Raw genomic sequence first — 15215 nt, 5'->3', positions numbered from 1 at the left:
TTTTGAACCTTGCTTGTTTTTCCAACTGTGATCTACAAGCAAGATTAATAAAGAGTAAACTGTAACGAAATCTGTCCCAGAAACTGTAAACAACAAGCTCACCTTATGCTTCTGTCTCTCAGTTTCCAAATGTTTTCATGAAAGCTCAGCCCAGGGTTTGATGGAACCTTAAAGTTCATGTAGTTTAAATGACCATGCATATCTTTTTGAAAATTGAAGTATAGTTGATTTACAATGCTTCAGGTATACAGCAAAGTGCTTCAGTATATACACATATACATTCTCACACATCCATATATATTCTTTTTCAAATTCTTTTCTGTTGTTACAAGATATTGTATATACTTCCCTGTGTTATACAGTAAGTCCTAGTGTTTTATGTGTTTTATGTATAGTAGTGTGTAAATGTTAATCCCAAAGAAGATGAACGTGAAAGTGAATTTGCTCAGTTGTGTCCGACTCTTTGAGTCTACAGGGACTGTAGCCTACCAGGCTCCTCCATCCATGGAATTTTCCAAGCAAGAGTACTGGAGTGGGTTGCCATTTCCTTCCCCAGGGGATCTTTCCAATCCAGCAATCGAACCTGAGTCTCCCACATTGCAGACAGACGTTTTACCATCTGAGCCACCAGGGAAGCCCTTGTTAATCCCAAACTCCTAATTTATCCTCTCCTCCCTTTCCCTTTGGTAACTGTCTTCTGTATCTGTGAGTCTATTTCTGTTTTGTAAATGAGTTCATTTGTATCATTTTTTTAAGATTCCACATATAAGTGATATCATATATTTGTCTTTGTCCCACTTACTTCACTGAGTATGATAATCTCTAGGTCTATCCATGTTGCTGCAAATGGTATTATTTCATTCCTTTTTATGGCTGAGTAGTATTCCTTTGGAAGGAATGATGCTAAAGCTGAAACTCCAGTACTTTGGCCACCTCATGCGAAGAGGTGACTCATTGGAAAAGACTCTGATGCTGGGAGGGATTGGACACAGGAGGAGAAGGGGACGACAGAGGATGAGATGGCTGGATGGCATCACTGACTTGATGGACGTGAGTCTGGGTGAACTCCGGGAGTTGGTGATGGACAGGGAGGCCTGGCGTGCTGCGATTCATGGGGTCGCAAAGAGTCGGACATGACTGAGCGACTGAACTGAACTGAACTGATTCTGTTTAAAACACTTCTATTAGCTTTCCATAGCCAGAAAAATTCCAGATTCCTTAGAACTGCATTTAAAGTCCTTCAAGCCTCTGAATATAATCAACATTTTTAGTTTCATATGTCCTCATACACAGTCTTAAGTTCAGTGAGACTAGAGCATTCATCATTGCTGAAACATGCCATTTATTTTCATGCCTAACCTGTACCATTGATTCTCATACTTTGGTGAGCATAAGTAGGGTATGGGAAAGAGCTTATGAAAAATGAACATTTCAAAGGAAAAAAGTTAAAGTGCACATTTCAACAAAGCAGAAACAGTCTCATAGATAGAAATAATTGGTGGTTGCCAGAGAGGAGGGGGAGCCTGGTGGGCTGCCGTCTTTGGGGTCGCGCAGAGTCGGACACGACTGAAGCGACTTAGCAGCAGCAGTAGCTGTATTCCATTATGCATATGTACACCATCTTTTATCCATTCACCTATTGGTGGACATTTAGACTGCTTCCATTTCTTGGCTATTGTAAACAGTGCTAACACTGGGGTGCATGTATCTTTTCAAATTATAGTTTTCACCATTTCCAGATGTGTGTCCAGGAGTGGAATAGCTGGGTTATCGGGTAACTCCATAAATGCCCATGTTGATTTAGAATGTCATGTACATCCTTCCCACCAAGTCTTCATCTGTCCTCTGCTAGAATATACATCAGTCATGAGGAAACTTGCCAAGCTCACTGAGGCATTCCAGTTACACTGTGCACACTCTTGTTGCTAGTAAACTATATGGAACCTGAATATCTCTCTCTCTTTCTCTCTAGGACAGTGCTGTCCAATGGAGTTACAGTGAGAGTTATATATATATAACTTATACTTTATAGTACTCTCACTAAAAAGGTCAAAATAAGCAGATTAAAGTTATTTCTAATGTGTTTTACTTAATCTAAAATATTTTTTTAAAACACTCATTTCAGTGTGTAAGCAATATAAAATCCATCAATGATATATATCTTCATTTTTGTGCCAAGTCCTTGAAATCGGGTGTGTATTTTACACTTACAGAACATCTCAATTCAAACTTGCTGTTGCTCTGTCTGGCCTGGACCTGTCATATTGGACATCCCAGCTCTAGAGCATCAACTCGTTAGTTTAGGTTTACCCTCTAGAACCATGTCATACCGACTAGTTCTTTCTCCATGTGACCCATTTTTAAAGTTAGAAAGTTATTGTTTGGAATCTAAAAAGTGGTACCAATGAATTTATTTACAAAACAGAAATAGAGTCACAGGTATAGAAGACAAACTTATGGCTACCAAGGGGGAAAGGTTCAGTTCAGTTCAGTTCAGTCGCTCAGTCGTGTCCAACTCTTTGCGATCCCATGGACTGCAGTACGCCAGGCTTCAGATTGGGTTTAACAGATACTCACTGAAAGCGAAAAGTGAATGTTAGTTGCTCAGTTGTGTCCAACTCTTCGCGACCCAATGGACTGTAGCCCACCAGGCTCCTCCATCCATGAGATTTTCCAGGCAAGAATACTGAAGTGGGTTGCCATTCCCTTCTCCAGGGGATCTTCCCGATGCAGGGATCGAACCTAGGTTTCCTGCATTGCAGGCAGATTCTTTACCATCTGAGCCACCAAGGAAGTCCCAGATAAACACTGCGGCTGCTGCTGCTGCTAAGTCGCTTCAGTCATGTCCAACTCTGTGCGACCCCAGAGACGGCAGCCCACCAGGCTCCCCCGTCCCTGGGATTCTCCAGGCAAGAACACTGGAGTGGGTTGCCATTTCCTTCTCCAATGCAGGAAAGTAAAAAGTGAAAGTGAAGTCACTCAGTCGTGCCCGACTCTTAGTGACCCCATGGACTGTAGCCTACCAGGCTCCTCCGTCTGTGGGATTTTCCAGGCAAGAGTACTGGAGTGGGGTGCCATTGCCTTCTCCGCCAGATAAACACTACTATATATAAAAGAGATACACAACAAGGACCTACCGTATAGCACAGGGAACTCTATGCAATACTCTGGAATGACTTATAGTGGAAAAGAATCTAAAAAAGAGTGGATATATGTGTAACCAATTCACTTTGCTGTACTTCTAAAACTAACACAATATTGTAGATCATCTACATTCCAATAAAAATAGGTCCCCAAAAGAAAGCTATTGTGGAAAACTGTATACATAGCACTTAAGGTGGCTCTAGTTAAGGTTTCCCTGGAACACAGCTCCTGGGAGAGAGATTGGCATTCAGGAGTTTACTTGCAGGAATGCATTCAAAGGTGAAGGGGCAGGGGCAGGACTTGGCAGGGGGAGAAGTTGAACTGTGTGGCAGTTGCTGAGAGGTGTTAGTCAAGCCTGTTGAGGGATGTCTCAAATTGAGACAGAGGGGCTGGGTCCTATGGACTGGTCACTGGATATGGGCTTCCTCTAGAGGGGATATAACCTTGGGGGAGCCAGCTTCTTTCTGCTGAAGGTAATTCCTGCAGAGGGACCTAGCTGGTATACATGTATTTTGAGAGTAGGGAAAATAATGAAGAAAGAGAGGCATGCTCTGAGCGGGGGAAAAATGAGTGCTCAGAGCTGGAAGGGAGAGAACCCAGCACATCAGGGTGCTGGAAGACGTTCAGCATGGTGAGGACATAGAGACAGGGGGCTGGGTAGATATGAGAGAGGAAGCCAGGGAGCTTCATGGGAGACCTTGTGAATCGTGTCCCAGAGCTTGGATGTGGTATTAAACACAAAACAAAACCACTCAACTAGTTCAAGTGGACAGTGACAGCACCAGTTAGGAGTTCAACAAAATCAACTCAGTGACAGTGTACAAGAGAAGAGATTGGCTTGGGGCAAGCAAGGATGAAGGGAACCTTTTGGGAAGTTGTGGCAATGATGGAAGTGAGAGGCAGGAGATAGCCTAGATCACAATCATTTCTAATTTTCATCTTCCACAATGCAGTTGACATGGGCCAAGTTCACAGTCACTTCTCAAGTGGCCTCATCAAACTCATGACGTGTACTGAGCTTACTGTTCACTAAATACTTTTCCCCCCCATACATGTGGCTATTAAGCCAACTGCCTTTCTCCAATGACTTCTCTTCCCTGAATGAGGACACGTGAGTTAGTGAACTGAAGTCCAATTTCATCTTGTTAGATTTAGGCCATTGCACTAAACTGTTTTCAAAAACAGAAAACTAACAGTACCAAAAAAAGAAAAAAAAAAGGCGGGGGGGTGGCGGGGGAGTCCTGATTCTGGATTTTAACTCCTCCTGCTGCTGCTGCTAAGTCGCTTCAGGCGTGTCCAACTCTGTGCGACCCCATAGACGGCAGCCCACCAGGCTCCGCTGTCCCTGGGATTCTCCAGGCAAGAACACTGGAGTGGGTTGCCATCTCCTTCTCCAATGCATGAGAGTGAAAAGTGAAAGTGAAGTTGCTCAGTCGCTTCCGACTCTTCGCGATCCCATGGACTGCAGCCCACCAGGCTTCTCCATCCATGGGATTTTCCAAGCAAGAGTACTGGAGTAGGGTGCCATTGCCTTCTCCGCCAGACACCCACAAATTCAAGAATTTACTTGGAAAAATTCTATCAGTTTATTGATCAAAATGATAAATGGAACAAGGCTGAGGACCTAACACATTGGTATCCCATCATCAACTTACCTAAGATTGAAATTGAAAGCCAGTACTTCTGGGTATCGCCCTTAGCTAGTTACTGCTTCACTCAGTTCTCCTATATCGTTTCTCTTAGTTTTAACTTGTCTGTAAGGATTGAGGTCGGCCATGGCCAACTACATTGCTGAAGTTCAGCAAATACCTGGTAGACTGTTTCCCTAAATCACCTATCCAGGAACGGAGTTGGGCTGGCCTGAAGTGCTCTAAGAGAATCTCTACCGCCACCTAGTGATCCATGCAAATCTTTTCAGAGCTTCTATCTAGTCTTATCTTGTTCCAAAGTGACACATGCTTCACTGGGATATGCTTTACAAAGCTTACCTTTTTCCTCTTCATACAATTCAGAATGGCGTATCCCCAGATCTGGCCTTTCAACACCCATTCCACATGAGCCCTCAAAGATCATCAACCACAGCGCAGTTAAGCCTATGAGGTTGGACGACACAATATTTTGAAATATCATTAATGGCCAGATGAAAATAAATGATGCTTGCTCCTTGAAAGGAAAGCTATGAAAAACCTAGACAGCCTATTAAAAAGCAAAAGCAAAGACATCACTTTGCTGACAAACGTCCATACAGTCAAAGCTATGGTTTTTCCAGGAGTCATGTACAAATGTAAGGGTTGGACCATAAAGAAGGCTGAGTGCCAAAGAATTGATGCCTTCGAATTGTGGTGCTAGAAAAGACTCTTGAGAGTCCCTTGGACTGCCAAGATCAAATTAGTCAATCCAGAAGGAAATCAACCCTGAATATTCACTGAAAGGACTGAGCTGAAGCTCCAATCCTATGGCCACCTGATGCGAAGAGCCAACTCACTGGAAAAGAGCCAGATGCTGGGAAAGACTGAGGGAAGGATGAGAAGGGGGTGACAGAGGACGAGGTGGTTGGATGGCATCACTGACTCAATGGACATGAGTATGAACGAACTCTGGGAGATAGTAAAGGACACAACAGCCTGGCATGCCGAAGTTCATGGAGTTGCAAAGAGTCAGACGACTTAGCAACTGAATAACAATGGCAAAGTGGGAGAGAAGCATGTTTGGGGAAGAAACTAAACAACTTTCCTCCAAGCCTTTTAAGAATACTAATGTGACATTTTCAGATTCTTCTAAAGGTTCTGTCTCTTCCAATGAATTTCAACTTGATCAGAATTGGAGGTGGAATACTAATTATCCAACTGTTTTGTACATTTTCTAGAAATATCTGTTAGCTAAGTGTGTCAAAAACTTCTCAGCACCTCCTCTCTGAGCCAACTGTATCTTCCAACAGATGTCTGTGGAATCAAAGTACATTGACATGTTATATTTTTTTATACTAGAGTTATGACCTGCAGTGAGGAAATACACCTACCCATAGCCTGGAAGGTCTGTGTATTTCTACAATGTCCTAGTATTTCTGTTCTCTCCTTTTATTCTTCACCTAAAACTGGGAAGGGGTAGACTCACAGTCCTTAGATATCCTGTATTTTATGACTAATACTTGGTTTTGCAAAGTTGCTTTTTTCAACTAGTCACAACCTAGTTGTGACATCTTGCTGCTGCTGCTGCTGCTAAGTCGCTTCAGTCGTGTCCGACTCTGTGTGACCCCATAGATGACAGCCCACCAGGCTCCCCCGTCCCTGGGATTCTCCAGGCAAGAACACTGGAGTGGGTTGCCATTTCCTTCTCCAATGCATGTAAGTGAAAAGTGAAAGTGAAGTCGCTCAGTCGTGTCCGACCCTCAGCGACCCCATGGATTGCAGCCTACCACGTTCCTCCATCCATGGGATTTTCCAGGCAGGAGTACTGGAGTGGGGTGCCATTGCCTTCTCTGAGTTGTGACATCTTAAAAAATCTTAATCTTAAAACATCTTAAAAAAAAATCTTACCAAAATATTCAGCTTACAACATTTTTATAAAAAACTAAAGAGAACATGTGAATTCTGTGTTAGTATTGTGAAATCAGAGATCAATCTCCTTCATTCTGTGAAAATATTAAGGACAAAAATCTACAAAAACGGAGATTGGGTGAATCTAAGATACTTCACAATGATGTAATGAATACAACCAACTTTGGGGATCCCATTCTCCATGCTACAGCTATTTGACCACTTTTCTGTTTTGGTTTAGATCACACTCACCTCCAGGAACTGGCTCTCTGTGGTCAGCACATGAAGTTTGATGAAGATCGTTGTGAGTGTGTCTGTAAAACACCATGTCCCAGAGACCTCATCCAGCACCCAGAAAACTGCAGCTGCATTAAGTGCAGAGAGAGTCTGGAGAGCTGCTGCCAGAAGCACAAGATATTTCACCCAGACACCTGCAGGTGAGTGGCTTTTCACTTTTGCCTATATTTGACCCATTGACATTTAAAGTAAATACTAGTTAGATTTGGTGCGATTCCTTATTAAGCCAGTTTTATTCTTCATTGCCAAGCCCCCTTTTTGATAATGAAACAGAGATTTGGCAACTGAGTAAGTATATAGAGTGATGATTAATTGTGAAATCAAGAAAATTCTGTCTGCTGTAGCTGGCTTATGGATCTTCAGCAAAAACTAAAGTTGAAGATATATACACAATTATTTCAGATCAGCTGACTCTTTAGCTCAGTCTCTCTCTTAATATAGATCGACATATGTTTATTTTTTCCTTTGAGGAAGGGGATGCCATTGGATTTATATAACAAGAAATTTACTGATGAATAGAATGCTTAGAAGTTAGCAGTTGTGCTTTAATAACCATGGGGGATAACCAGCCAGGATTTTATATTGACATCCTAAATATGAATCTGGAAAATTTACTCTGAAAATGTAATCAAAGCAGAACAGAGTTTTTCCTTAGAATTTAGTCCTTGATTCTGAATTCTCATGTTTATCTTCTTTTGTAACAGCTGTGAGGACAGATGCCCCTTTCACCCCAGAACCTGTGCAAATGGAAAACCGGCATGTCCAAAGCATTGCCGCTTTCCAAAGGAGAAAAGGGCCACCCATGGGCTCCAGGATCGAGAAAATCCTTGAGTTAGCCTTGATCCCCAGTTCCCCATCCATGTCATTTAAACAGCATGCTGCTTTGCGAAGTTGCTGTCACTATTCCAGGTGTTAGGGGAAAAAAATCCGTTTTACATAGTACCATGGTGAATCCCGACTGACCTTCCATTAAACAACAGCTGAGGATTCCCTGGCTCACTGCCAAATGTCTTCTAACAGAAGATGCTCTGCACACCAGGGAATGGAGAGGAAGAAATCTCCCTTACCCTCCCCCCTTTTTTTCGTGAGTGAAAAAGGTTTGATCATCATGGAGTGACAGGTACCATGTGATTAATTACTCAGAGCAGATGAGGCAATTTGCATAGTCTTTGAGTCCTTTGCTAATTGCAACTCTCTTGTGAACTGTTTTGATTCTTTCTTATGCAGATCTTGATGTATATGATCAGCACTGATTATCTGATTACTGTCCAGCTTGTAGTTTTGAGTTCACCAAACTACTGTCTGTTGTTTTATATTTAAGTGTATTTAAAGAAAATAAACACATTTATTCAAGCCAGAGAATTTTGTGTGTTAATTAATATGCTGTAAATTTACTGCTGTAAATTTTTATGCTAAAGAAAAAATATTTTAAAGAGAGAAAGGAATTCAGAAGTGGGAGATGTGGGAGAGACATGAACACACTAAAACTAGATTCCAGTTTTGGGAAACCAAAGGACTAGCTTTCAGAAGGTTTAAGATTTTAAACGAGGTTGAATAAATGTGACTCAAAAATCAGCTGAACTTCAGCCTTTCCTTTGAGATTCAGATTACCTTGACTTGACCTCCAGTTGAACTTGACTTGAAGGAGGAGAGCCCACTGATGTCCCTGACATCTCTGGGGGTGTATGTTTCTTCCAGCCACCTCCAGCTCCACGCTTCCGCATTTACTCAACTCTCGGTCTTATTCATATTTCAATTCTCATAGCCATATGATTCTTCTCTTTGTCCCACAGCTACCCAGGAAGGAAGCACAAATCTTTTTCCTTTGCTTTTTTTTGCCCAAATACTCCCACAAATAACTTGTTGACAGCACAGACTTTACTGAAAAATTTGGTATAACAGAGGGAATTTAGCAGCTTTAGCAGAACTAAGCTTTTTGGCCAAATAACTTAAAAACTGAGGTTCTCCCAAGCTTCTTGCATAGGTAGGTAGATAGATGCGCGTGCACACACACACACACACACACAATTACAACATTTATTACACACTTTGATAAATAGTTGTGTTCATGTTATCTCCCCACTACCCTGTGACCTCCTTACAATTGGAAATTGTGTCCTGATCAAACTTGTGTAAGCCAAGTTTCTCAGGGTGGAGCAGTACAATAAATAGAGAACAATAAACAAGTATAGCAAAAAATCCTTTTGTTTCTCCTGGAGCCAAATGATAGAATTGTTGGATCCTGGTTCAAATGCCTGCCCTTCCTCTCTCAGGGTTCTAAGCAGTTCCCGAATTCTCCCAGCCATGGCCTCATCATTTACTGGTCTTGGTCCAATCACTCCTCTCCTGTCACTGCTCCCCTTGTCCACATTTTATGACCTTTATGTCAATGGGCCTTCTTTCTTCTAGGTGTACCATTTGATTCTCAGGCTTCTGACAGGATTCACAGGTAACGTGGCTGCTTAACTATATTAGGATTCAATTTCTTGCTTTGTCCCTTCATCCAGGTTCTACAACTCTCTCCGCAGTAGTATTCCCTTGAGAGCTGGGGCAGCAGATGGTCCAGGGACACTGAACAATTAAAGGAGTCACTTTGCTCATCTTCACTGGAGAAAAAGAGAGGTAGAAGCTCAGAGAAGAAAAGATATGAACTGAAGGATAGGCTCTGCCAATTAATGGCATTATGAGGCCAAGCAACCTCATGGCACCTCAGTTTCCTCTCGGGCTAAACAGGTAGATAATCTCATCCACCTGTATCTGAGAGTTGTTAATTCACTCCATAAATGAAAACAATTTGAAAAATACAATGACCTTGACCCATTAAAGGGATTATTTCCCCAAAGAGAAACATGACTGTAAGCAAAATTCTTGGCTTATACTGGATTCCTGGATCTGCCCCAAATCAACTCAAACCACATTTTGGTTACTGGCTCTGGCTTCCTAATTGCCATTTAGATGGAATATTATAGGGAATTCTGGACAAAACTATGGGAGATCTGGCTTTCTACTTCCAAAACCCATCCCCCCTGCTTTCTCCCCAACTCTCCACAATAACCACCGAGAGACTTGCACTTGGATCTCTGAGACTGGGTCTGGGCTGGGGTGGAGCTGGTTCTTAGGGTGGAGGTGGGGGAACTGGCCTTTTGCCTTATTAGAGTGCACTGGTCATTGTACAGGAATATTTGTCATACTAATAGCTTTGGAATGTGAGCTGCAATTTTTCAACTTGTAAAATTGTGTTGCAAAATAAAAATATGTGAGAAAGCCCAGAGAGCTTAAAGCAAACATAGTAAATGCCAGCGATGCACGATGCCCCTGATCGTCTGAGCCACAGGGCCAGAAAATGCATTAATAGGACAGCACAGATCATAAATCTGTGACTACAGCAGTGTGGTGGGAGGCCCTTTGGAGATGGAAACAGATTAGACAGCATAATGTTCAGAGCTGGATGAGACTAAAATACTGCCTGAGATACCTGATAAAGGAGATGACACAAATAATCCATTTTAAAGGCATTTAAGGAAAGGGTTGGATGAAAATTGTGAGCTTAATGGATTTGGTCATTTGCTCAACAAGAGGTGGACTTTGTTTAATTTACTCCTAATGTTTCGTGTTTTTTTTTCATACTGTTCATGGGGTTCTCAAGGCAAGAATACTGAAGTGGTTTGCCATTCCCTTCTCCAGTGGACCACATTCTGTCAAATCTCTCCACCATGACCCGCCCGTCTTGGGTTGCCCCACGGGCATGGCTTAGTTTCATTGAGTTAGACAAGGCTGTGGTCTTAGTGTGATTAGATTGACTAGTTTTCTGTGAGTATGGTTTCAGTGTGTTTGCCCTCTGATGCCCTCTTGCAACACCTACCGTCTTACTTGGGTTTCTCTTACCTTGGACGTGGGGTATCTCTTCACGGCTGCTCCAGCAAAGCGCAGCCATTGCTCCTTACCTTGGACGAGGGGTATCTCCTCACCGCCGCCCTTCCTGACCTTCAATGTGGGATAGCTCCTCTAGGCCCTCCTGCACCCGCGCAGCCACGGCTCCTTGGACATGGGGTTGGTCCTCCTAGCCTCTTTGGAAGGAAAGTTATGACCAACCTAGATAGCATATTCAAAAGCAGAGACATTACTTTGCCAACAAAGGTTCGTCTAGTAAAGGCTATGGTTTTTCCTGTGGTCATGTATGGATGTGAGAGTTGGACTGTGAAGAAGGCTGAGCGCCGAAGAGTTGATGCTTTTGAACTCTGGTGTTGGAGAAGACGCTTGAGAGTCCCTTGGACTGCAAGGAGATCCAACCAGTCCATTCTGAAGGAGATCAGCCCTGGGATTTCTTTGGAGGGAATGATGTTAAAGCTGAAACTCCAGTACTTTGGCCACCTCATGCAAAGAGTTGACTCATTGGAAAATACTCTGATGCTGGGAGGGATTGGGGGCAGGAGGAGAAGGGGACGACAGAGGATGAGATGGCTGGATGGCATCGCTGACTCTATGGACGTGAGTCTGGGTGAACTCCGGGAGTTGGTGATGGACAGGGAGGCCTGGTGTGCTACGATTCATGGGGTCGCAAAGAGTCGGACATGACTGAGCGACTGATCTGATCTGAATGTTTCGTGTTACTTTACATTACTTTACCAACAAAGACATCTAGTCAAGGCTATGGTTTTTCCAGTAGTCATGCATGGACATGAGAGTTGGACTATAAAGAAAGCCGAGCGCTGAAGAAGCACTCCAACTGTGGTGTTGGAGAAGACTCTTGAGAGTCCCTTGGACAGCAAGGAGATCTAACCAGTCCATCACAAAGGAAATCAACCCTGAATATTCACTGGAAGGACTGATGCTAAAGCTGAAACTCCAATACTTTGGCCACCTGATGCAAAGAACCAACTCATTGGAAAAGTCCTCGATGCTGGGAAAGATTGAAGGCAGGAGGAAAATGGGATGACAGAGGATGAGATGGTTGGGTGGCTTCACCAATGCAATGGACAGGAGTTTGAGTAGGCTCCGGGAGTTGGTGATGGACAGGGAAGCCTGGCGTGTTGCAGTCCATGGGGTCGCAAAGAGTTGAACACGACTGGGTGACTGAACTGAACTGAATGTTTTGTGTGGGAACAATGTCTTGCATATAGTAGGTCCCTAATAATTATTTAGTGGATAGTGAAGTATTGTATGGATTCTGTGACCAGTGAATGGAAACTCATCTACCACTGAAATGGCCAATATGAACTCTCATTCTCCAGGGCTCTTTCCAGGGGGTTTTCATGATTCAGTATCTTACCTGAGCTTCTTCATAGCATAGCCGTCAACTTTCAAGAGAGGTTCCAACAGGACATGCCCCAGTGTATACACACTCATTGAGCTTCTGCTATATCTCATTTACTGATGTCCCACTGGCCAAGCGAGTCACATGGCCAAGCATAGAGTTGATGTGGGAGGAGATTAGACAAGGGTGTAAATATAGGAAAATGGTTCACTGAAGGCTACCATGTAACAGTCTCCCACAGGGTTGGTTCCTGTCTTTAGCCACACATAGAGACCTGTTAGTCTCCATTGTTCTACAAGAGCTGAACTCTGGTCAGTGTCTTCGGGTTTCCACATACAGAGCCCAGGACCTGTGTTGTCTTTGTTCTGATCACTGTTCTGCATTTTGATTCTGTTTCTGATACATGGAAATCTTGAGGATCTTCTTTTGCCCACAGCTATAATGTGAACTCTCTCGTTTATGTCTCATTTTTCTTTCTGAAGCACAGTGAGAAGAGAGGAGTCTCAAAATATTAATTGAAAATGTCATCTTGGCTGTAAATCTGGCTCAACATCAAGTCCTTTTCCCTTAGTAAGATCCTCTATCAGTCTGTTCCAGCCTTCCCTGGAGATACCTTTCTCCCATATGAACCCCTCCCCTTCTCTTCCCCTGTGGAGTTATACAACAGCATTCACTGGCCAGTCAGCGCCTGTCTCTGTACCTTGGTCACGTTCTACTTGGAATAATCTTGCTCCCAGCAGTTGCATGAGCACTTTTTACTTCCATTGGCAGCCAGAAATATTCTGAACTCCCAGTATTTTTCTTGTATTTCTTTTGCGGTATTTATCACCTCCCACCTTTTATCATAGATATTTACATATTCCTTAACTGTTTTGGTTTCTTGGGGATAAAGCACATGCCAATTTTTCCTTGCCTTGTGCCTTGTACATAGATAGCGGGTTCTCAATACAAATGTGGTGCCTTCCCACTCCAAAATTGTCCAAGAGCTCATTTACATATAAATTTGCAAAGGGTTGAATTTCAAGGGAAGATGATATCTACTTTTATTTTATACCTTCTACACCTACAGGTCATTTTACACACCACTGGTACTGATTGCTCTCACTTTCTATTATGTGCAGTCAGAAGCCACTGCATGAAAGTATTTTAGTCTAATTTATTGGTTTACATGAAAATTCTCTAAAGGCATACCCTGATGCCATACATTTAGGCAGAACACTATAATTAGAATTATTCCCAGATTTACAGCTTCTTCATCCTGCTGCTACAACTTTTCTTGACTTTTAGAAAATAGCCTTTAATGGTGACCTTTGCTTAAGGTTTAACTGACTAAAAATGGAGTCTCAACCCATGTGAGATGGTGAAGTGTGTACAGAATCATGATTTATTTGCCTTTTAATGTTAAGTGCCTAGATCAGAGATGAACATGATGTTCAATGTTTTCAGACTTTGTTGGAACTGTAAACTTTACTGGCACAGCCTGCAGCTTTCTCAACCCCCTCCTCCACAGAGACTTGGCAACAGCATGCCTTTATTAATATCTATTTATAAAGGTCAGCCTATCCTACAGTATTTAAAATACAAAGAACTTTTCAAGAAAAGTGGATTGCTTTTTACCATTGATGAAAAATATATAAAAGCTGAAAAAGATGAAAAGTTTTAAAAACACACTATGTTTAATATTCCTTGTATTCCCCACAAAACCTTTTACAGAGTAGGCACTCGGTAAATTGTTTGATGATAAAAATAGAAAATATTTATTCTTCTTTGAAAATAACTCAAGTTTTTTGAAGGAGTATTGATTGGCATCAAGATCTTAGAAGATTCACAGTAGAATTGCCATCACTTTGCCAACAAAGGTCCGTATAGTCAAAGCTATGGTTTTTCCAGCAGTCATGTATGGATATAAGAGTTGGACCATAAAGAAGGCTGAGTGCTTAAGAATTGATGCTTTTGAATTGTGGTGCTGGAGAAGACTCTTGAGAGTCCCTTGAACTGCAAGGAGATCAAACTAGTCAATCCTAAAGGAAATCAACCCTGAATATTCATTGGAAGGACTGATGCTGAAGCTCCAATCCTTTGACCACCTGATGCGAAGAGCCGACTCATTGGAAAAGATCCTGATGCTGGGAAAGACTGAAGGCAAAAGGAGAAGAGGGAGGCAGAGGATGAGATGGTTAGATAGCATTACCGACTCAATGGGCATGAATTTGAGCAAACTCCAGGAGATAGAGGACAGGGAAGCCTAGTGTGCTTCAGTCCATGGGGTCGCAAAGAGTCAGACACAACTTAGCGACTGAACAACAAACACTGTAATAAGAACTATGGCAGTGGCAAGCTGGGAGATCAACAAATGAGGATTAACCTTCACTTATACTTTCCATGATTTCTACCCAATAGTTATTGTCTTGATTGTTGTTGCTTAGGGGCTAAGTCATGTCTGACTCTTTTGCGACCCCATAGACTGTAGCCCACCAGGCTCCTGTGTTCATGGGATTTCCCAGGCAAGAATCCTGGAGTGGGTTGCCATTTCCTTCTCCAGGGGATCTTCCCAACCCAGGGATAGAACCCACGTCTCCTGCAGTGGCAGACCGAGTCTTTACCACTGAGCCACCAGGGAAGCCTATTGTCTCACTGCTGCTGCTGCTGCTGCTAAGTCGCTTCAGTTGTGTCTGACTCTGTGCGACCCCACAGATGGCAGCCCACCAGGCTCCCCCATCCCTGGGATTCTCCAGGCAAGAACACTGGAGTGGGTTGCCATTTCCTTCTCCAATGCATGAAAGTGAAAAGTGAAAGTGAAGTTGCTCAGTCATGTCCGACTCTTAGTGACCCCATGGACTGCAGCCCACCAGGCTCCTCCGCCCATAGGATGTTCCAGGCAAGAGTACTGGAATGGGGTGCCATTGCCTTCTATTGCAAACATGAAAAAGAAGACCAAAACAGTGCTGTACCACCTGGTTCTGTTGGTCTTATCTGGGAAACCA

At 42.9% G+C, this 15215-nt stretch overlaps 1 protein-coding gene across 3 annotated transcripts in view; it reads left to right on the top strand.

Moving 5' to 3' along the window:
* VEGFD (vascular endothelial growth factor D) overlaps window positions 1-10246 on the top strand; it is a 49586-nt gene extending 39340 nt beyond the window's left edge. For 2 of the 3 annotated variants that reach the window (XM_006067075.4, XM_044937180.2), the window contains exons 6-7: window positions 6922-7117; window positions 7682-8330. In XM_006067075.4, the coding sequence (XP_006067137.2) occupies window positions 6922-7117; window positions 7682-7808 (323 nt within the window). In that variant the 3' untranslated portion in view covers window positions 7809-8330. Of the gene's footprint in view, window positions 1-6921; window positions 7118-7681; window positions 8331-9484 lie in introns of those variants that run through there. The other variant, XM_044937179.2, reaches the window with a different exon arrangement.
* The last annotated feature ends 4969 nt before the right edge of the window (window positions 10247-15215 follow it).

Source organism: Bubalus bubalis, chromosome X (assembly GCF_019923935.1).
Source record: "Bubalus bubalis isolate 160015118507 breed Murrah chromosome X, NDDB_SH_1, whole genome shotgun sequence".
In the NCBI taxonomy this organism is placed as follows: domain Eukaryota; kingdom Metazoa; phylum Chordata; class Mammalia; order Artiodactyla; family Bovidae; genus Bubalus; species Bubalus bubalis.
The sequence above is the reverse complement of the archived record's forward strand: the minus strand, read 5'-3'. Positions and strand labels throughout refer to the sequence as shown.